The following is a 24,484-nucleotide window of genomic DNA, read 5'->3' on the forward strand; positions in this document are numbered from 1 at the left end:
TTCCCAAACCTCCTCTAACATAGAAACATAGAGTATGATGGCAGAAATGGGCCATCGGCCCAACAAGTCTGCCCACTCGAATAACCCTCCCCCCTAAACACTCCCTCCTGCCCACTATTTTTGCTGGGCAGTCTGCATTGATATCCAGTTGCACTCTCTGGTTATGCTGCTCTGGTTAGTCAGTGATAATCAATTTAATTGTTTATAGTTTATTTATTTTTATCCCACCTTTCCCAAAGCGGGTCACAACAAAAAACAAACATAATCAATTCACATATACAACAACAATATCAATCATAAGGAAACATACATGACAATAATGTCAAACCTTATAAAAATCTCAAAGGTCTACCAGCACCTACCCTAAATACAAGTCATTCAGGTCCCATATTTCATCTTACAAAAAATATGTTTTTTTAACAGTTTCTTGAAACTACCAAGTTTTTTGCTGTCTTATATGTCCGGGAAGCTTGTTCCATTTTCGGGAACCCACACAAGGAAACATACTAACTCTGGACATCTTCAACCAACTGCTTCATGTATATATCAGCATGAGTCACTAAACGCAACATATGCTTTGGCTCATATGGCACAATGCTATCCATCAAATACCTTGGTGGCTGATTATGAATGCAAAGATACAACATTGCTAATAATTTATAATGAATTTTGTATTCCAACTACAACCAATACAATGATACATAGAATTCTGTCACATGATCATGTTTTCCCAATCGAAACAAGGTTCGAACAATCGAGTTCTGCGCAATCTGCAGCGCACACAATGCTGATGCAAGTATACCCAGAAACACCAAATTACAGTAGTCCAGACATGATATCACCACACTCTGCAAGACAGTCCTAAACATAGTACATGATAAATATGGTTGCAAATTGTTCAGCAAGCACAACTTGAAAAACACTTTTTTTTTACCACTGAACACACCTGCAGGAGAAGCTAGGTTATGGGCACTTTAATAAGAATGCTTTTTTTCTTTCAAATAACTCAAAAACAAAAAGAAATTGAGGAACAAAAATTCAAACTATACAACTTCACTGCTTAGCTACAACAGCAAACAATTTGACTTCAATGGAGGAAAAAGCCTCAGGCCTGAAGAGAGCAGAACATACAGCTCAGCTTCTAGAACATCACCGGCTTAAAAAAATCTCCAGATTGTTGTGGGGAAAATGAGAGTAAGAATGCTTTTTGACATCTCATATAGGCACCCTCTTTTGAAATTTCCACCCATACTGTTTACTTACCGTTGAAATGTTGCAAACAAATGCTGTGTGCAGTATTTCATTAATTCTGGAAGAAAAAATAGTTCTCCTGATTGTTTTACATAAAGTTTCTTTCAGTTCCTTATTTCTCAGACTATAAATCAAAGGGTTGAACAGTGGAATTGCAGTTATATACACAACATTAAGCAGTTTGTTTATGTCCATGGAGTCAGCAGACTGAGGTCTCAAGTACACAGCTATAGAAGTTCCATAAAATAATAGAACGACTGTGAGATGAGAGGAGCAGGTAGAAAAGGTCTTTTGTCTGCTTTTAGCAGAGTGAAGTTTTAATACAGCAGAAATAATGTACACATATGATATAATTGTTAATATGAAGGGGGTACAAGCTAAAACTAGACCTTCAATATAAATTATAGTTTCAATAACAGAGGTCTCTGAACATGATAGAGTCATTAATGCTGTGATGTCACAGAAGAAATGGTTAATTTTATTAGAGTTACAGAAAGATGACTGTGATATTAAAGTAACTTGAGGAACTACACATAGAGGTCCAATCATCCAGGAAACAATAGCTAGAATTATGCAGTCTTTCTTGTTCATTATGGTGGTGTAATGCAAAGGTTTGCAGATGGCAACATAGCGATCATAGGCCATAGCAGTGAGAAGATAGAACTCAACACCTGTGCAGACCAGGAACAAATACATCTGTATCATACACTGCATGAAAGAGATGGTCTTATTCTGTGCTACTAGCACTGCTAACAATTTAGGCACTGTGACAGTCACATAGCAGATTTCTAGGAAGGACAAGTTGGTAAGGAAGAAGAACATGGGGCTATGCAGATGGGAATTGTAGCAAACTGTGATTATAATAAGAAGGTTCCCTGTTAAGGACATTACATAAATAATCAAAAACACAAGAAAAAGGAGGAGTTGCACCTCAGGAAACACAAAGAAACCCAGAAGAATGAATTCTGTCACTTCAGTGTGATTCTTCTTTTGTATTTCTCCCATTCTGATTAGCTGTTGGAATATGAAGGGACAAAACAGAACATTAAAACAAAAATATCTAAAGGTTTGACATTATAGCAGGATACCTTTGGAAGAAGTCCAAAAGTTGCTTAGTTTGAGTCTATGAGACAAAGACAACATAGACCCTTTTGTGTCTGTAGAAAAAAAGGTTCCCCAGATCCAAACATAATGGTACACACATGCAAATGTGCAAATTTACACTTACTCCAAGGAAGATCTAAATGTGTGTGTGTGCTCTCTGGGGCTAATTCTATAAATGGGCACTAATATTTATATACTGTTTATGCATGCAAATGATTAGAATAACTGCAAATATACAAATACAAGTATACCTAGGTGTATAAACTCCAAAATGCTGCCTCTGTGTTTGACAGATAGGCATACACATGGATGGATTTTGGGTAGACTATAGGCATGATTAACACATACATGTAATTTATAGAATACTGTAAATTATATTTTTCCTTGGCATTCAGATGCATTACATCAACTCCTATGGTGTTGCAAATGACAGCCCCTTCCTAACAGACCATAATATCAAGCAATAAGAGGTTATTTTATAAAACCTTTTCAATGGCTAAAGCCTCTTTTACAGGGAGAAAATGACTTTTATAAAATTGTATGACTGCATACAAAACATAATCCACCCGATTATCTTTTAACACTCAAATAGGCAGTTAAGTTTCAAAATGTTGGTGACCTAGCAGGTAAGCATCTAAGTATATTTAGGCATAATTCTATATCTTAGTGTCTAAGTTTTCTAGTTATAGAGTTGCACAGGGATAGAAATTTCCCCCATGGCCATCTGTCCCAGTAGAATCCAACCCATACCCAGCTGTAACATGAAGATCCATTCCATCCTACCTATTCCTGTAAATAATCTCCTCCATCCCTACCCACTTGAGTTCACTATATTATTTGCTCGCAGTACTTCCATTCCTCCTACTCCAACAGGTTGCTGTGTTTTGGGGACAGTAGTTATTATTCAACTAGTGAGTGCTCCAAGCTTCATTCTAGTGCATCAATTGCCTCGCTCAGTGCATTCTAACCATCACTCTGACATCATCAGAGATTTTGATTACACTCTTGTGGGAATCCTAAGCCAACTTCTTCTATCCTCACAGGAATCGCATATCAACTTCTTCCATCCATGTTTGAATTCCATGACAACTTCTTCCTGTGATCCCTATTCCTTTGTAGCTCTCTAGTGCTACCATGTAATTATAAAGGGGAGTTCACGTGGGAGGGGCTTGGGGGTCATAGGTGTTCCAATCAACAAAATAGATCTAGTTATAAATAAGGGAGAGAAATGATCTCTGAAACCTGCTTGGTGATATGGAACAAGCCTCAACTAAGTCTGACAAGGATTCCACATTTCATTCATAGATCCTAAAAAACCTCCCTCTCCTTATTTTGTACTTTATATATCTTCTTCAATAAGAAACTTTATTCTCTTTTTCTGGAAACTATTTGTTTTCTGTTTATAAATTTTCTAAAAAATGCATATAAACTATTCTTCATAAATTACTTATCTTCAATGAAGCAGGCAGCCCGCGCCTGCCGGGACACGTTTCACCAAATTAATTAACTTTATCAATGGTTTTTAAAAGCTGCTGCATAATTTCAGGCTGTAACGCTCGTATTTTCTGCTGAGACCTGAATGCTGAGTGTGTGCATCCTCATAGGTCATAGGTGTTCCAAATATTTCAGCACACACTTTGTTCAATACTGTCATGTGTCTAATTGCCGCATTTAGGCACACTCATGTATACTTGCCATCTCCTGGCCATCTAAGTAGCACATATTTGGCTTTCTACTAATATTGAACAGGGAATTGCCAGCTATCTAAACTGAATATCACAGTCTCTGGATTGTCTGGTGACTGGTTATATCACTCACCGGTTAAGTTCAGGGGTCAAAAGGGTGATTTGAAGGGGTCAAAAGGGTTGTTTGTCTTTAGCTGTTGACACTTAGCCAGCTAGCTGATGAATATTGCTTTATCCCAACAGCTAAAAATAGACTGGAAATTCAATACCGGTGTCTGAATATGAGCCTAACTACATTTTGGACTTTTGCTACAAGCTTGAAAATGCATTCAAATGTTAAACGTTTTCCATATTAAGAAATACATTAACTATAGAACATCTGGTGAGTTAGCTTAGTTTTGAAAAAAAAAAATTTGAGTTATTGTGTTCTAGCTTTTTAGAGCAGAATAGAATTGCCTACGAAAAGTATACCTCTTTTATATGATCTGAACATAGGTAATACCAGGGGGGTAGTTTGTACAGAAAAGGAATAGATTTGTAAAGTGCACAAGTATTTTGTTACAGGTTACCTAGGCTGGAGAGCCAAGTAGGTACCTAAATTTAGGCTATTTATAAAGACACATAAACAACCCTGGGTCTTTATAAAATGCTAGTACAAAATTCTAGCTGTGGAAAGTTAAGAAAATAGAGATTCTATACTCAATATATTTTCAATGGCCTCTATCATAGTCTATATAGTAGCACAGGTATATAATATACTTGGACTCTCAAATTTGTGTGGCTTCCCACTAGAACCAACAAGGGTCATTGTTGAAAAAGGATATCTAAGTTTGATTTGGACATTTCCTGCTAAACACCCACAGTTGTAAGCACAGAAACATCCATTTTTGAAAGTCGAACCTCTAGATATTTAAAAATATACTGTATATATTTTTAAAAAACTGCTTATTTGGATATCTAGGCTGACAGGATGTCCAACCTTTAGGATGCCTAACCTTATATCCCATTTATGACCAAAAATTGGAAAATGTTCAATTCCAGACCATTTGGACGTGGGAATGGCCATCATTGTGTAAATTTTACCTAAACAGTGCCAAAAGCATCTCTTACCATATACCCCTTATAATTTATGGTGAGCCCTCTAAAACAACCCCCAAATCTACTAGACCCACTTGTCTACCACCCCAATAGCCCTCATGACTGCAGGTAGCACCTATATGGCAAGAGTAGGGTTTTGGTGGATTTTGGTGGGCTCATATTTAATACCATAAATGTAGTGGTTAGAGTGGCTTATGGGCTTGGGTCCTCCTTTCTATGATTCACTACCCCATTCTGCAGGTTACTTAAGACACCTGTGTTATGCTCTACTAGGTTTTCCCATACCATGTGCTGCTGTTCTAGAGACAGGTATGCACTCTTTCATTCAGATTTTTTGGGGTAGGAAAGATGTTATTGAACAGTGGGATGTATTGGAAGTGGGGTTTCGGGTTTCAGGATCAGGAGGGAGTGGGCATCCTTCCTTCCCGGCGTACTTCAGGAAGGGTTCGGGGACATACCTTATGCCTGGTGTACTTTGGGGGAGGGGGTGTTCCCTTCTGCAGTCACTCAGCTGATCATGGTGGGGGATTCCCTTGCCATGATTAGCTAAGCAGCCATGTCTACTTGAAATGTAGTTCTTTTACTGATCACCTTTCTTCTTTACTTCAAACACTAATTTCAATTAGACGGCTGTTAGATTTGCACAGCTTACGGCTTGGTTCACAATTTGGCCCTGATGCAGTGGTTATGAATTGAACTCCACGAAACGCTGGCCACGTTGGCATTGTTTGAAACACAAGCGCTGACTGAATGCATTGTTTGAAATACAAGCGCTGACTTAAGCTAAGTAATCCTTGATTAGCATATAAGTGATACCATTATAAATGTTAAGATGTTCTTCAGCAAAGTCTCATAAATATGAATTAGTGCATATGAATGAATGAATAATACATAGGAGATATAAGCAATAGTAATTGAAGATACGTTGAAACACTATTATCATAGAATTTTTAGAAAACTTGAAAAATATATCATTTTAGAAAAAAATACTGTAGAATTAAAGTTTCAGAAAATAGAAAAAAAGAAAAAATTGAATATAGAATATTGTAGATGATAAATAAGGGGCTGAAACAAATAGTTCAGAATAAGGAGTGACTGGAGTATGGCCAATGATTGGAGCAAAGGAGCTGAGCAACTACACTGATTACCCTAGTCAGTGAATACGACTATGCGTAGGCTCCATGACTGAGGCCTCCTCCAGTAGTAGCTATATTTTGTAGTGTTTATATTGTGCACTTTTTCACAAGAGTGGGAAATATTTGATTTATATTATTTTGTATATCTTTTCCACTAGGGAACTCTAATGTAGTGTGTTAGCTTTGTTGGTGGCCATCTTATTATCAAGGTACTCTAAACTTCCCAAGGTCTCTGGTAAAGTTTCTCAGACATGTAATCATTCTCTGCAGTATCTCTTCAGTCTTAGTAACATCTTTCCAAATGCCCACTAAGGAAATATCTTGCTCATAAATATTTTTTTTTTCCTTTTCTACAAAACTTTAGTTAACCTGTTTGTAAATACAGTTTTATGGCTAGTCTGCTGCAAGGTACAAATTTACTCGATTAATCGCTAAAGGTGAATATCATCAAAGCAGTGTATAAACAATAAATTGAAATAATAGAGGGAAATAAATCATTAGAAAAACAAGAATGGCAGACTTCCCCACTTGCTGTGTCTCAAAACTCCAGTGACAAACCATCCCCAGGCAGTGTTGACCATAACAGCAGAGCTAGCTAACAGAAAAAGAACACATCCTTACACTAGTTTTAGACATGATGATATAGCAAGCAATCCTTTTTGGTGAGGACCATCGATCACATATAAATCGATCACTGCAAATAGGCAGTGACAGTATCATGCTATAATACTTGGTTAGATATTCATATTCGTCCAGGTGTTAAAGAGCTTCCTTCACTGACCAATTCCAAGTTAGATTTGAATTAATTTTATCTTTCCTTTTTAGATCATTGGGAACAGCTTCAAACATTCTGCTCTAAATTCACTTTGGAGTTAACTTGTTAGAAAATGTCAAAAGATGTTCCAATTTCATAAGGTAAAATAAATTTCTTTGTGCTTTTATAAAACAGTTACCCTGAATTTTCCCCAAAGCACAGTCACTCATATGAGAAAAAAACATTTAACATAAAGGGATCCTTAACATGTTCATCTTCTAATGTGGTATACATCATTCAATGCAAAAAAGTGCAAGGAGGGATGTTACATTGGTGAAACAGGCCAAATGCTAGTGACTAGAATCAACTTACATAGATATCATATTAAAAATTACAAAATAAACCAGGATATCACCTTAGGAAAAACTGACCACTGCACCAATGATTTTATGGTGAGAATACTAAAAGGAAACTTTAATACAATCCAAAAAGTAAGACCTTTGAAATTAAAATGATGAAATATTTTGACACCTACCAGGCAGGACTTAACAAAGATATGGGCTTCCTGTCACACTACAAAATAATTTAAAACTGTGTTGTCACCTGGCTCCTACTTACCCACTCACCCCTCCCTCTTCCTGTGAAACTGTCACTGAAATGCTTTCATGATTTTCTTATATATACTGATATTTGTCAACATTTGCTTATTTCTGATCTGAAGGATTACTTTCAAAAGCTCATCATAAAATGCATTGAGTTAGTCCAATAAAAAGGTATTAACTTATTTCCTTTGGTTTTATTTGTTCTATTTCTATATTACTTTGGAACGTAGACAAGCATGGCCAAAAAACCATTTCACCCAAAAGCAAATAAATATTCATGCACTCACTCTGAGACAAATGGAAATATGTGTATCTTGCTTCATCCAAACTGCAGCACCTACCCATATACTTCTAAATTCTATACGTAGCAAATTTTCTTTATTTTTATTTGTATTCTGCTGTATCTGCTATTCTAGGCAGATCACAAATAAATTGGTGCACACAACTGATTTGTACACTCATCTTAATTGTTTAATAAGACCAATCAACATTGATTATTAATACAAATTGGCACTAATTAAAAGTTAGTAGGCGCATTCTATAAAGTGGGAGGCCTCCGTTCCAGTAAGCAAATCTCAAAAGGGAGCTTGGCCAAGGGAGAAGCATGATTAGATTGTGGATGTTCCTAAAAGTTATACATACTGTTATAGAATACCATCGATCTGCACACAACTTAGGCACATGTATTAAGGCCTGGCTTTCCTTGGCCTAAATGAGTGTACCTAAATATTATGCCACATATGGCTGCTAAGGGTGATTGTGAAAAAGAAGCATGCCTTTTATAGAATTGCACTAAGTATTATTATTAGTGCCAAATTTTTAGGTGCTGTGTATAGTATCAGGCCCATATTGTGTAACAGTAGGGGCTATGGGGCTCTTTTTTTTTTTTTTAAAGAAAGATAGATGTCCAAAAGACAGCATAAATTGGTGCTTGGACGTCTTACTATCAAAATGTCCAAGTGGGCATTTTCGAAACTGACTTTCCAGAAGTCTTTCTGGTTGTTTTGTCTCCAGTGCATCTAAATCTTAATGGTGTGTATTAGAGATGTCTTATGGGCTAGATTAGGGCGGACAAAGGACTTGGACTTTCTGCAGAGATAATCAAACTTTTAACAAAACGTCCAGGGCATCATTTAGATGTTTCGAGCTAGACCTGTTCTAAAAATAAATAAGGGTCAAAAAGGTGCCCAAACTGACCATATGACCACTTGAGAGATTAAGGCATGAACCTCCACTCCCCCCTTACTCCCCAGTGGTCACTGACCCTCCTTCCACCACACAAAGATGTGAAAAAAATCCCCGGTACGTTCCAGCCTGTTGTACAGTTTCAAATGGTCATACAGACAGCTGAGCAGATTAGAGTAAAGCAGAGCAGAGGGGCACTCTAGGGGGTACTGCAGTGAATATTGCATATAAAAGTCCCAAGTACACATGCTTATATTGCATAGTGAGCTCTCCAAAACTCACCAAAACTTACTGTACCTACATAAAGATGACAACTGCAGGCATAAAGACTATTGATCTGGTGTATAGGTGGGTACAATAAGTTTTGGGTGGGTTTTGGGTACAATATAAGAAGGTTATAGTGATATGTGTACCTTGGACTTTTAAATGTGACATTCACTGCAGTAGCCCCTAGAGTGCCCCTCTGCTCTGCTCAGATGTCTGTATGGCCAGTTTGCTAAGAATGCTGGCTGCTTGAGCATCACTTGTTTATGTGAGTTTTTCATTTGGACATCTTTGTATTTGAAAATGGACAAAAAAGATAGATGTACTAAGAGCCAAAACATCTAAATAGGTCATTAAAAAAAGATAGACAGCTTGCTGTTTTGAAAGCAGACATTTTCTCTACTATAATTCTGGACAACACATGTCCAAACTCAGACTTAGACGTCCTATCAAAAAATGCCCCTTCATATTTCTGTGTACCTACCTTTTACTCACATATACACTGTGCAATTTTATGAATCATCTTCCATGTATAGAACGTGCTTTCCATACAGAAAATGTTTTGTGTAATTATTTGCCTTAAGATTACTGATAGCGTCATATTAAATTATTTATCGGATCCATTGTCTCTTTGCAAAGATGATGTACTTTAGACTCAACAGGACAAAAACACTATTTTCCCATTATAAAACTGCATTAAGTGAAAGGACATCCTGTTCTATAACTATATATTGTTATGCAGGAACTTCTCATAAAAACAGAAAGGGATACTCACTTTTATCTAGTTAAGGATGTGGCAAAGAATCTCTTCTTGAGAACAAAGACTTGGAACAGGCAGATGTATTTAAGAGGTTTCCTGCACCTATGAGATAAAACCCCTAAAGATTCTAGGCCTCAGATGTATGACATAAATAAAGTTAAGTTAAAAAGATCATGCTGTAAGCACTGTACTGTATACAGAATTAGTATCACAGATAGTCACACTAAGAACATATATATAAGTCCCTTAATTAGTAATTTTCTGGGCACATTTGGTTTACGGAAATTGTGGGCTACTACTTCCCCTGAGGTTAGTCAAAGACTGGTCTCAGAATTGTTATGCAATGTCAATGTAATATATTTTCATTTATTTATTTATTATAGAAAATACTTGTGATAATAATTAGCAAAATGCACCCGAACACACATTGAATTCTGCACATACTATACAACATACATTACAATTTACAATGTAGAATAAAAAATTCTATATCTAAATAAATATTTTGTTATAGTGCTAAAAGGAATTCCTGACTAGAATACTAGCAGCCAAATATCAGGCTCACAATAATGCCCTTATGTTATCCCCCTCATTAACTAATGCATAGCGTGATTCTAGCTCCGGCAACGGCGGTAACTGCTCTGATGCTCATAGGAATTCTATGTATAGAAATAATTCTAGTAGCTATACTTGAAAACCGGAATTAATTCATAGAATTTATATCAAAAAAACATCCGGTTAAATATAATCTTCACACCCTCATAAATAGGTGCTCATGAAGGAAATACTTTGATACTCGATCCTCAGAGGGTTAATCTCCCGTTGGTTCCAGTGAACAGAGCCCACTGAACCCGATCTTCATAGGATCTCATAGGATCAAAATATAACGTATTTTTTATTTCCTTTTTAAACTAAACTAAACTAAATCTTGGGTTTATATACCGCATCATCTCCACAAGTGGAGCTCGACACGATTTACATGGTTTGGGAAAGAACGGAACTCCAATGGAATTATATAAGTAAGTAAGAAGAGAAGTTAGGTCTAAGAGTACCAGGGAGGGGATGGGGTTACATTTTGGAGAAGAGCCAGGTCTTCAGATGCTTACGGAATAGTAGAAGGGAGCTCAAGTTGCGGAGAGGGGAAGAGAGACTATTCTAGAGCTGAGCAATTCTGAAGGGGAGGGAGGACCCAAGTTTACCAACGAGGGAGATGCCTTTTAAGGAGGGGTAGGATAATTTTAGTTTTGCGTGGATCTAGTGGAAATTGGATTTGAAGAATTCCAGGATAGAGGAATAAGAGGAGGAAGGATGCCGTGGAGGATCTTGAAGGTTAGGCAGGCACATTTAAAGTGGACCCTGGAGATAACAGGAAGCCAGTGGAGCTTGGACAGGAGCGGTGAGACATGGTCAAATTTACTTTTTGAGAAGATAAGCTTAGCCGCGGTGTTCTGGATTAGTTGGAGTCTATGGAGGCTTTTCTTTGTTAAGCTTAGGTAAATGGAATTGCAATAATCCAATCTGGAGAGGATGATGGATTGTACGAGGACGGCAAAGTGTTTTTGGTGGAAGCAGGACTTCATTTTCCTCAGCATGTGAAGGCTGAAAAAGCATTTTTTTATCAGGGAGTTGAGGTGGTCGTTGAAGGATAGTGAGAAGTCTATGGTGATGCCCAGAACTTTGCTAGAGAACTCCAACTGTAGAGAGGAGCCTGTGGACAATGGGATGGAGGTGGGTAGTTGGTCAAGTCTAGGGCCGAGCCAAAGTAGTTTCGTTTTGGACTCATTCAGTTTCATTTGTACAGTGAGGGCCCAGGATTGAAGGTTGGTTATGCATGAGGAGATGTTTGCTGTAATCTTTTTTAAATCAATAATTTTAGTATAAATAGTGAATATAAAACTTTCACTTAGCTTATGAATTTTATTTTAAAGAGGAGAGCGCCTCCACCAACATGTCCATGTTTCACATGCTTTCCTCAGGGTCGAGGCTCCCTTAATATATCTGCAAAACATTTAAAATATTTAAATATCAAGCATTCACCCATACCTATTTAATTTAAACCATTTAATAAATAATTTCATATGGCTAAACAAGTTCCTCATCTTATATCATAATATTAAATTTCAGCTTACTGTGTTGCTCAGCAGAAATCGCTCCATTTGTCGTGCTGTCATACTGATTTTAGAGCGTCTGTCGTCATATCCGGTTTTATAACCCTTGAGAGAACCAACCCCCCAAGGGGCCCATCAAGCACTGCGAGAACTTGAAAAGAGACTATGAATAAAGTCACACTAAGGACATCCAATCGATCTCCTCGTTTAATCCACTAGGGGATAAAGCATCCAATAAGTAAATTCATTTTTGTTCCTTTATGTTAAGAGGGCTCTGTTCACTGGAACCAACGGGAGATTAACCCTCTGAGGATCGAGTATCAAAGTATTTCCTTCATGAGCACCTATTTATGAGGGTGTGAAGATTATATTTAACCGGATGTTTTTTGATATAAATCATAGGAATTCTATGAGCATCAGAGCAGTTACCGCCGCTGCTGGTGCTAAAACCCGTGCTATGCATTAGTAAAAGAGGGGGGTATATGAGTAACACTGAATGTCACAGATAACCAAGTCTAGCTTCCCAGCTATAGTAGAAATCCCCTGGAATGCTCACCCTGGCACAGTCTCACTAGTCTTGATAAATGAAGTATTTCTCCTACTCAAATTGATCAGACATAGCTAATTACTTCAGTTAATCTAAAGCAAGGGGGAAGCTAGCAACTGTTCCAGGTCACTCATATAAGGTGGGAAGCTATGGATATAAGCTACGGATATAAGCTTGCTCTTCTCTGTAGAAATACAGAGAGGCTTAGTAGAGTTAGTTCAGCTCAGAAGGTCTCTAGGTCAGAGCCAGCAGAAAATGTGTCTGCCCTCTACAGAAGCTAAAGTTCCTTTTCTTTTTCTTCAGATCAAAATCTGCAGCTCTCAGTACAGCGTTCAGGTGTCTGTCTTGACCCAATCATATACACAATCCTTCTGTCGAGATGCAGAAAACAGACCAAGTAAACTCTCTGGTCCTTGTTGATTCAGATACCATTGCTGATGATACTGGTGCCTCTAAAGGGTTTAATGGCATTCTGGTGCCCCATAAATCTGTCTTCCCACCCTCTCTATACACTGTGATGTAAAAGAATTGGTTGGACCATTAGATGACATAGCAGTAGATGGGGTACTTGGGAAAGACAAGGTTATAACAGTAAGATTAAATACCTTATTTGTTTCAGTCTTCACCGAGGAAGATACTAATGCCTGAAATGATATGCAGTGCTGATGAGTCAGAGAAACTGCATCAAATCTCAGTAAACCTGGAAGATGTAATGGGGCATTTCAACAAAATGAAGAGTATCAAATCACCTAAATTATATAGTGTATATCTTAGAGTACTAATAGAACTGAAAAATAAACTTGCAGAGCTATTGTTATTAATACTCATGTGTAATTTATCTTTAAATTCAAACAAGGTACCAGAAGACTAGAGGATGGTCAATTCAATCCCAATTTTTCTCGAACACAACCCTCTGAAAATCAATCAGGATCTATTAGACCTACATCCCTATTCACGTTTGTCCAAAGAATTATTGAGATTGGTTAGGTCAGTGATTTTCATTAATTTTTAAGATGAGGCCACTTTGGCTTCTAATGAGCTGAAGGAGAACTGCCAAATATTTTCCCATATGGAGCCACAACACTACTAACCAGTGTGTGTCAATGATATCAGTCTCCACAGTCCACTTTCAGAGTTCATTGGGGTTTAGCCTCAATGTTTGTGAGCATTTCCAAATGCATTTTTTTTGGGGGGGGGGGCTATTGAGAAATTCTTTGTCCTTCAAGCAGCTATTTTGGCACAATGTTCTTTAGTTGTATTAATGATACAGATATTATTAATAGGAAGGGACAAGATGGCGATTTGAGGAGACGCGTGTGTTCAAGCTCCCACTTCAGTAGCATATTTTTCCTTTGAAAAGATATTACTACATACCTGAGATGCCTAAAGAAGGGGAAGGCAGAGAAGTATCCTCTTTCTCTGTCAGCGTCTTCAACACCGCGACAGACTGCCATTACCTCTTATGCAGTCTCATTAGCCTCGGCGTCGGGCGTATCCTTAGCTGAGCCCCAGGAATGACTCAGCATGCATGGCGAGACATCGCTGAGCCCGTTGGGACCTGACCCTCCTCCACCCCCGGAAGTAGCAATGACGATTGACCTTCGTGATGAGGGACCTCAGGAGCAACTGAGTGTGGTAACCCCAGGGGGAACATTGAGTGGAGGAGAAGCACTGCAGATGAGTGGTGGTGAGCTCGGGGGAGAAGAGATTCGGGAAGTAGGGAGGACACCCGAGCAAGAACTTCCTCAGTTACCTGAGCTCAAGCCCCTCGTCAAACCGGCAGTGGTTACTCTGGACTCACTTTGGGGAGCCATAAAAAATCTGCAAATGGTATGTATTGGCTTTATTTCCCTTATGGCTAATGTTTCAACTAAAGTTAAACAACTTGAGACTGATATACAAGATCAAAAAAAGAAGATGGGGAGATTCAGAAGACTATGGTGGAGATAAAATCTTCAACTAAACAACAAGCAGTAGATAAAATTTTTCTTCTGCGTAAAATAGAAAATCTGGAAAATCAAAATAGGAATTTAAATCTAAGGTTTTTGAATTTTCCTATGCCTAAATTTAAAACACCTAGGGAGATTTTTAATGATTTTCTAATTTCTACATTGAAAATATCGGAAGCGAACCTTCCCCCCTTACAGAAGATTTATTTTTTGAAGAAAACGTTAAAAGAAATGAATGTAACTATAGATCAAGAAATATCAGCGATCTTGGAATCATCAGATATTGAGTTATCAGAACGGGCTACATTAATAGTTTCCTTGGTTTTTCATAAGGATAAAGACTTGATTTTGAGGCTTTATTACATAAGAACATAAGAAGTTGCCTCCGCTGGGTCAGACCAGAGGTCCATCGTGCCCAGCAGTCCGCTCCCACAGCGGCCCATCAGGTCCATGACCTGTAAGGTGATCCTTGTCTAAATCATTTAATCCCCCTTGTCCTTCTATCTATACCCTAACATAACCTATCTCTACCTCTATCTATATCCCTCAATCCCCGTATCCTTCAGGAATTTATCCAATCCTTCTTTGAAACCCGGTAGTGTACTCTGTCCTATCACAACATCCGGAAGCGCATTCCAGGTGTCCACCACCCTCTGAGTGAAAAAGAATTTCCTAGCATTTGTTATAAACCTGTCCCCTTTCAATTTCTCGGAGTGGCCGCTTGTTCTAGTGGTTCTCAATAGGCTAAAGAATCTGTCCCTTTCTACCTTCTCTATGCCCTTCATGATCTTGAAGGTCCGTGTGAGCGGATCACTGGACTTGATGGACCCAGGGTCTGTTCCGGGGATGGAGGTTCGTATGTTCTATCATGTCTCCTCTGAGTCTCCGCTTTTCCAGGGAGAAGAGCCCCAGCCTTTCTAACCTGTCTGCATATGAAAGGATTTCCATACCTTTTATCATTTTCGTCGCTCTTCTCTGAACCATCTCAAGTATCGCCATGTCCTTCTTGAGGTACGGTGACCAATATTGGACACAGTACTCCAGATGCGGGCGCACCATCGCGCGATACAGCGGCATGATGACTTCCTTCATCCTTGTTGTAATACCCTTCTTAATAATACCCAACATTCGGTTTGCTTTCTTTGAGGCTGCTGCACAGTGTGCCGTTGATTTCATTGTTGTGTCTACCAGCACACCCAAGTCTTTTTCAAGGGTACTTTCCCCTAGCACTAATACCCCCATTTTGTAGCTGAACATTGGGTTCTTTTTCCCTATATGCATGACCTTGCATTTCTCTATATTGAAGTTCATTTGCCATTTATTTGCCCACTCACCCAGTTTGTTTAGGTTCCTTTGTAGGTCTTCACAATCTTCTGTGGTTCTAACCCTGCTACAGAGTTTGGTGTCATCCGCAAATTTTATAACTTCATACTTCGTCCCCGTTTCTAGGTCATTTATAAATACATTGAACAGCAGCAGTCCGAGCACCGACCCCTGCGGAACACCACTCGTGACCCTCCTCCAGTCCGAGTAGTGGCCCTTCACACCAACCCTTGCTTTCTGCCTGCCAACCAGTGTTTAATCCATCTGTTTACATCCCCTTCCACCCCGTGGTTCCACAGCTTCCTAAGTAGCCACTCATGAGGTACCTTGTCAAAGGCTTTTTGGAAGTCGAGATAAATGATGTCTATGGGTTCCCCTTTGTCCATCTGGCTGTTTATCCCTTCAAAGAAGTGCAGTAAGTTCATTTGACATGATCTTCCCTTGCAGAAGCCATGCTGGTTCGCTTTCAGTTGTCTATTTTTTTCTATGTGCTCACGGATGCTGTCTTTTATCAGTGCTTCTACCATCTTGCCCGGAACTGAAGTCAAGCTTACCGGCCTGTAGTTCCCGGGGTCACCCCTCGATCCCTTTTTATAATCTAAAGTAAGTTACTTATTTAGGAGAAAGAATATTCATATATCCTGATGTTTCTAAATGGACTCAATTAAGAAGAAAATAATTTTTACGTTATCGTGATAAAGTGATTTCCTTGGGTGCCTCTTTTCAGTTAAGGTTTCCATGCAAGTGTTTTGTACTGTTTCAGAATAATAAGTATATATTTTATGATCCTGATCAGCTGCATTTCGTTTTAGAAGGGAAAGGGATTTCTTTTGCACCCAAGTCTCTCAAGTCTGTAATTAAAGCCGAAGTTAATCCACTTTAATTTCCTTTAATAATATTGATAAGTTGTTTTCTTTCCTGGAAGAATTTCTTTCTTGGCTCTTTCCTCCTTTATTTGAGGACTATGTATTAAGATAAATTGTTTCTTAAGCCAGCTTTGACTTGAATTATTACATTACATTACATTAGTGATTTTTATTCCGCCATTACCTTGCGGTTCAAGGCGGATTACATCCAAACTAAAACAAGAATTACATTCAAAATTTGAAGGAATAGAATAAGCGATGAGATAAAATTTTAAGGTAATAACAATGTCAGGTAAAAATAGTTATCAAAGGGAAGTAGAAGTTTTTAGGAGATAGGAATAGGGTGAATTAAGGGTTTTAGATAACGTTTGGTAAATAGAAGAGTATTAAGAGTGTTAGATGTTGGATTGGGATTGGTCGTGCTGGATAGGTTTTATGTATTTTGTGAAGAGTATGGTTTTGGTATCTCTCTTGAAGGTTTTGTAGTTTGTAGTTGAAGATAAGAGAGTGGTGATTTGTCTGTCCAGTTTAGCTGCTTTGGAGGCTATAAGGTTGAAATAAAGTTTTTTTCGTTTGACATTTTTGGATGATGGGTGGGAGAATAGTGAGTGGGTTCTTCTGTGTCTGGTTGAGGAGGATTGATTTAGTCGGTTATTCCAGTAAGTTGGGCTTTCTCCGTTGATAGCCTTGTAAAGTAAGCAGTAGAATTTGAAGTGCACTCTCGTTTCTATTGGAAGCCAGTGCGAGTCATGGTATGCCTCTGTGATAAGGTCATATTTTTTAGGGAATAGGCAAGTCTTAGGGCTGTATTCTGTACTGTCTGCAATTGCTTCATCATGGTTGTGGGACATGGTAGGTATAGTATGTTGCAGTAGTCTAACATCCCAAGAATAAGAGATTGTACCAATATTGCTTCTTTTCGAAGAATGTTCAGATTTTTCTCAGATTTCTCAAGGTCATGAACGATGCCTTTATTATTTTGTTAATTTTGGGTTGCATGGTGCAGCCTCTGTCAATTGTGATTCCAAGCAATTTTAGTGTAGGTTGTATTGGGTATGTTAGCAAATTTATAACAAGATTAGTTAATGTTGGAGTTTTGTTGTTTTCTAATAGGATGAAATTTGTTTTGTCAGGGTTAAGTTTTAATTTGTGCTCTGTCATCCAAATCACAACTGATTCGAGGGTTTTGTGAATTGTGCTTGTCATGATGGATTCTGGTTGGTCGAAAGGTAGAAGAATAGTGATGTCATCTGCGTAGCTGTATGAAATTATGCCAAGATTATCCAGGTAGTAGCTGAGGGAAGCTCTGTATATATTAAATAGTGTAGATGATAGGGGTGATCCTTGGGGTTCTGATTTTTCTTGCATTGTTTTGACTCTGTAAGTTCTTGATTGTAGGAATCCTTTGAACCATGTAAGTACTTTGCCTGCGATTCCTATTGAGTCGAGAGTTTGTAGGAGCATGTCGTGGTCTACCAAGTCAAAGGCTGCAGAAAGGTCTAGTTGTATCAGCAGGATTTTCTTGCCTGTACTGAGGTGTTGTCTTGCAGTGTCCATTAGTGTTCCTAGAAGTGCTGTATTTTGTTCTGAATCCTGATTGTGTGGGGTGGAGTATGTTGTGATTCTCTAGGTAAGAGGCTAATGTTTTTGCTACAAGACCTTCCATCAGTTTAATGTACAATGGGATTGAGGCAATGGGTCTGTAATTGGATGGTTTGTCTGTTGTTCCTTTAGGGTCCTTTAATATTGGAGTTATTATGATTTCGCTGAGTTGTTTTTTTTGTTTTTTTTTATAAATTTATTCATTTGTTACAACTTATAACAATTCCATGAAAACAATAATCAAGGAAAATACTTCAACATAAAAAGAAAATCTTTTCAAGTCCACATTATATGAGGGCTGCTTATTCTGTTGGTATCACCAAATCATAAGAAAAAGATTACAGGAAATAAATTATTCAATAATCTTCAGATCAGGCAAAAAAGAAGAACTTCTATATTTACTCAACCTCAATCTCTGTATTAGTTTCAGGTAAAATATTTACTTTACTTTTATCTTGAAGAAAATTCTCTAAATGAGCTGGATCTACAAAAACATATCTAACATTTTGATAAGTCACCAAACATTTGCATGGGAATTTAAGGAAGAAAGAAGCCCCCACACCCAAGACTTGAGTCTTGAGTTGTAGGAATTGTTTCCTCCTGTATTGTGTTTATTTAGAGACATCTGTAAAGATGTTTATCTGTTGACCACAAAACAGGGCATTCTTATTTATAAAATATAATTTAAGAATGACCTGTTTTTTTATGTCAGTTTTAAAAGTGACCAATAATGTTGCTCTTTTGGCTATAAAATCCTTCGATGATTCCAGGAATTGAGAAATGTTTAAACTATCAGGAGACACTAACTGATCCTTTTCCCCCTCTTTTGAAACCACTTTTACTCCACTAGGAATATAATAAAGATTATCTGGTATAAAAGATTCTATCTTAGTATAGGAGAGTATATCCTTTAAATACATTTTAATAACTCCAAATGAGAAAGATAATGAGATATAGGAAAATTCAGAAATCTGAGGTTCCTAGATCTCATAGCGTTTTCCATTTTTTCCATCTGTAAATGTAATAAAGTATTATTCTTTACATTAGAAACTGCACAAGATTGGATTACAGAGACAGATGCTTCCACTTTATCAATTTTCTTCTCAATTAAGGCCAATTGAGCATCATGGTCAGTCACTTTACTTGTTATCTCAGAGGAAAATTGACATAATTTTACTACTGTGCCTTTTAATGAGTTCTCAATTCTATTCACAACTGTCCAGACATCTTGAAGAGTAACCACTTTATTGCCCAACTCGGGCCTATTAACAGGTCCAGTAGGCATAGAAACAGGAGATACAGATAACGATTGTTTCCCCTTTATTGTGCTTTTGGGATCCAGTTCAAGTTCAAATGAGTGTAGAGGAGATGAATCTGAATCTATTATGGAATCAGAGTCATCTTTCTCTGAAGAAAATTGAACAGGTTGAGGTGGAGGCGTGGGATCCCCAGATGAGAGGGAGACAGATTGGGTCTGTAAATCAGGCTTACCTTCCAACACTGTTACAGGAATATGGCATAAGTAATGATCCATTGGACCTAAATTTGTAGTAGAAATAATCTTTGCCTTCCGTTTGCCCATAACTTCTCAAATCTGCTCCCTGCTCCTCCTGGGCTCCGAAGGGGCTCAAAAGGAGCATGTCCTGCCCCTTTGGCCACTCCCCTTCAGCCACGCGGCCGCGGAGTCGCGTCCACGGGCTGCGTTCCACGGCTCACAGCTGACTTTAATCCTGGGAGCGAGGACCTCTCCTCCCGATGGCAAGTGCAGGGTGGTGGCTGCAGGGGAGCCTGACTGAAGGGAGATGTCAGCAACAGCTTCGGTCAGCCCTCTTTTCTCTGCGGCTCACAGCTGCCTTTAATCCTGGGAGCGAGGACTTCTCCTCCCGATGGCAAGTGCCGGGTGGTTACTGCAGGGGTGCCTGACTGAAGGGAGATATCGGCAACAGCCTCAGTCAGCCCTCATTTCGCTGAGTTCTTGTGGGAAATAACCCTCTAGTAGTGATGAATATATCCATTGAAGAAGCAGGAAGCGGAATAATGTGCTTGAAGTTTTCAGTAGGTATGGGGGGCAATGGTTGAGGTCACATGCTGCATGGCTGTATTTATTGTAAAGATTGTTGAACTCTGCCCATTCTAGAGTTGAGAAATGGGACCAGATTCTATCTGCTGCGACTGATTCTTGTTCTGCTGGTAGAAATGATGTTTCTATGTGTGAGGGTGTACTATTAAAAGAGGCTCTGATATTTGCGATTTTGTTTTTGAAGTAGGTAGCTAAAAGGGTGGCTGTAGGTGGGGGACTTATTGTTGTTTTCTATGTATGGTGTTGTGTTTGTGAGAACTTTTAGTAGCTGGAATAGCTTTTTTGAGTCTTGGGGTCCATCTCTGATTTGCTTCGAGTAGTATGTCCTCCTTTTTTCTTTCAATTTTTGTTTGTACTTTCGGTTAGTTGCTATCCATGCTGTTTTTGTGGATTCTTGGTCGCTTTTTCTCCATTTTCTTTCCAGTTGTCTACATTGTCTTTTGAGTTGGAGTCTTTGATCGTCATCGATCCTTTATTCAGATTTCATTATTCTATTTTATTAATTTAAACATGTGTAATGGTTTTATTAAATATTAGTAAAATTCTGAACCAAATTACTTATCTTATTTAGCTGAAGCTGTGTTGGCTGGGGACTTCTGTCGACATGTTTTGCTCCACAAGCTGTATAAAGGCAGTCCCCTAAATAAGCAGAAGTATAAAATATTGTTACTGCAAACCTACTCGACTCTATCTTAACAGTTATTACTTATTAATCTACTTATCCGTGATTTATCTTATGTTATTGCACTTCACCATCAAGCCCATTTCATTTTCTAAACAAGATTTTGATGGCATTTTTTTGTATTTATTTATAAGAACTTCCCTGTGACATCAATATGTTCTTTCCTTCTGATAAGGCAGTTGTCACTTTTAACTTTACCCTATTCTTTTACATACATACAATTATGTTATACATGCAGAGCTCTTAGCGTCAATTATATGATGTCTCTGAATTAGAGTAATGATGACCATTTAATTTCTAGGTTTAAACTCTTAGGTGTGATGGTCAGGGCAGGATTAATTCTTCAAGGGCCCCTAGGCACACAAGTACACTGAGCCGCCCTGGCCTTGCCCTGCCCTGCCCCCATTTATCTGTTTTTTTTTATTTACTTCATTTCTTTTCTTTTAAGTTCAAAACAAACAATGATTATCATACAAGTGCACAGTTTTTCTTCTATGCAACCCCAAACATCTCTGAACAAATTCCCACCTACTTACCCAGGACTTTAACTCTGAACCCTTTCCCATACGTATATAAAAGTGTTCAAATATATTGTAAAGCAGTAATACTATCTGAAATATGCAGTAGCGTACCTAGGGGGGGACGGTCCACCCCGGGTGCACGCCCCAAGGGGGTGCACAGGAGAGAAAGCTGAAAGGGGACAACGGAGGACCCGCGGGGTTAAATATAACTCGAGCCGCGAGGCTCGTCTTCTGCTCCTACCTGTCCTGCTGCTCACATATAGCCGATCGGAAGTCTTCCCCGATGTCAGCGCTGACGTCAGAGGGAGGGCTTAAGCAAAGCCTGCCCTCCGATGTCAGCGCTGACGTCAGGGAAGACTTCCGGTCGGCTATGTATGCGCGGCAGGACAGGCAGGAATAGAAGACAAGCCTCACAGCTCGAGCTACATTTTGTTGAGAAAGTTGCTAAGATGGGCTGGGAGGCAAACGCGGAACACAAAAGGGGGAGGGAGTGCGTTTTGGACACAAGGCATGAACTTGGGAGAGAGGAAGGGAGGGAAAGAGATGCTGAGGTGGAGGAGGGAATGTGTTTTTGGACACAGAAGGCATGGACTTGGGAGAAAGGAAGGGAGGGAAAGATGCTGAGGTGGGGGAGGGAATGCGTGTTTGGACACAGAAGGCATGGACGGGAGAGAAGAAGGGAGGGAAAGAGATGCTGAGGTGGGGGAGGGAATGTGTTTTTGGACACAGAAGGCATGGACTTGGGAGAGAGGAAGGGAGGGAAAGAGATGCTGAGGTAGGGGAGGGAATGCGTTTTTGGACACAGAAGGCATGGACTTGGGAGAGAGGAAGGGAGGGAAAGAGATGCTGAGGTGGGGGAGGGAATGCGTTTTTGGACACAGAAGGCATGGACTTGGGAGAGAGGAAGGGAGGGAAAGAGATGCTGAGGTGGGGGAGGGAATGCATTTTTGGACACAGAAGGCATGGACTTGGGAGAGAGGAAGAGAGGGAAAGAGATGGTTGTGTACACGGGGAATAGAAGAAAGGAGAATTTTTGGTCATAGGGAGGGAGTGAGGTACAGACAGTGGCATATCAAGGTGGGAGTGGGGTGGGGGCGGTCCACCCCGGGTTTACACCCCAAGGAGGTGCACAGCTGGCCACCCTCAAGTGTTCTCCCTAGGCCGGCAAACTGTGTCTCTTTAGCCACTTGAGTGCCACTGCCGCCATCGGGAAAAGGCCGACGCCGAGTTCTACCTGCTTTTCCCTGTGGGGCCGACCAACTCTCGCCACCCACGTGGGGCTGACCAACTCTCGCTGCCTGGTGGACCAGAACGTCCTCTCCGACGTTAGAATTGACATCGGGTGGCGAGAATTGGTCGGTCCCGCGGAGAAGAGAAGTAGGGCGAACTCGGCGTTGGCCTGTTCCCAATGGCGGCAGTGGCAGCCTATTCCCCAGTGGCGGTGGCAGCATTTTCCCAATGGTGGTGGCATAGGGAAGGGCAGGGAGAAAGAAAGAAAGGGGGGGACAGGGAGCCAGTAAGAAAGAAAGGGGGCAGGGTGAAACTAAGAAAAATGGGGCGCAGAGAGAGAGAGAAAGACAGACATACAGAACGAAAGGGGGTATGGAGAGAGAGAAAAAGAAAGAAAGAGGCAGGATGAAACAAAGAAAAAGTTTGGGGAGGGAATGAGGTCTGGAGGAGAGGAAGCATACAGGAGGCTGAAAGAAGGGAAGAAATATTGGATGCACAGTCAGAAGAATAAAGTGCAACCAGAGACTGATGAAATTATTAAAGGTAGGAAAAATGATTTTATTTTCAATTTAGTGATCAAAATGTGTCCATTTTGAGAATTTATATATGCTGTCTATATTTTGCATTATGGCCCCCTTTTACTAAACCGCAATAGCGTTTTTAGCGCAGGGAGCCTATGAGCGTCGAGAGCAGCGTGGGGAATTCAGCGCAGCTCCCTGCGCTAAAATCCGCTATAACGGTTTAGTAAAAAGGGAGGAGGAATATTTCTCTATTTTTGTATAGTTGTTACTGAGGTAACATTGCATAAAGTCATCTGCCTTGACCTCTTTGAAAACCCGTGGAATATAAATGATAATTAACATTTTCTCTGCGTACAGCGTGCTTTGTGTTTTTAAAATGTTATTGTTGGTAGATCATTTTGACTTGGCCACAAAGGTAAGGGGGAGGGAGGGAGGGGAGCTGCTGAAAGATATCTAGTAATCCTTGCAGGCTTGACTGTGCAGGGAATTATTTTTGTAAAATCATGTTTTGTTATGTGACTGGCATTATTTAGACTTTAATTTCTATGAATGAATATAATGAAAATGATATAAAATTACTTACTTGTTTTTATGTGCGTGCCTTGAAGGAAAGTGGAGAGAGAGTGGGCTGAGGACGCTGAAAGGAAATGGGGAAGAGAGCGTGGGGAGAAGACGCTGATTTATAAATTGACAATTGTACAGAATATTGTTTCTTTTTATACTTTAATATAAACAATTCAAGGCTTGTGTGGATACAATCAGGTGGTTTGCGGGGATGGGGACCGAGCTTACGGGGATTAGTCCAATAAAATGGTATTTTTTTATTTCTTATTACCGTATTTTCACGCATATAACGCGCGCGTTATACGCGTTTTTACCTACCGCGCATACCCCTCGCGCGTTATATGCGTGAGCGCGGTATACAAAAGTTTTAAAACATAGTTCCCACCCCGCCCGACGCCCGATTCACCCCCCCAGCAGGACCGCTCGCACCCCCACCCCGAACGACCGCTCGCACGCGCTCCCACCCGCACCCGCATCCACGATCGGAGCAAGAGGGAGCCCAAGCCCTCTTGCCCGGTCGACTCCCCGACGTCCGATACATCCCCCCCCCCCCGGCAGGACCGCCGACTTCCCGACAATATCGGGCCAGAAGGGAGCCCAAACCCTCCTGGCCACGGCGACCCCCTAACCCCACCCCGCACTACATTACGGG

At 39.7% G+C, this 24,484-nt stretch overlaps 1 protein-coding gene across 1 annotated transcript; it reads right to left on the reverse strand.

The window, feature by feature from the left end:
• Window positions 1-506: 506 nt before the first annotated feature.
• On the reverse strand, window positions 507-2,256 carry LOC117360319 (olfactory receptor 2AP1-like). Its single transcript, XM_033944015.1, has 2 exons — window positions 1,264-2,256; window positions 507-620 (listed from the first exon to the last, which is right to left on the reverse strand). Exons 1-2 carry the CDS (start codon window positions 2,254-2,256, stop codon window positions 507-509), a joined length of 1,107 nt encoding a protein of 368 aa, XP_033799906.1.
• Window positions 2,257-24,484: the final 22,228 nt, after the last annotated feature.

The sequence above is a fragment of the Geotrypetes seraphini genome, chromosome 5 (assembly GCF_902459505.1).
Source record: "Geotrypetes seraphini chromosome 5, aGeoSer1.1, whole genome shotgun sequence".
NCBI classification, from domain to species: Eukaryota; Metazoa; Chordata; class Amphibia; order Gymnophiona; family Dermophiidae; genus Geotrypetes; species Geotrypetes seraphini.

Excerpts from the sequence above, each read along its gene's own strand:
- LOC117360319 (XM_033944015.1), bottom strand. The coding sequence starts at position 2,256 with ATGGGAGAAATACAAAAGAAGAATCACACTGAAGTGACAGAATTCATT. Across the intron at positions 621-1,263 it reads TTGTTTGCAACATTTCAACG|CCACCAAGGTATTTGATGGA; the intron begins GTAAGTAAACAG and ends ATTCATAATCAG.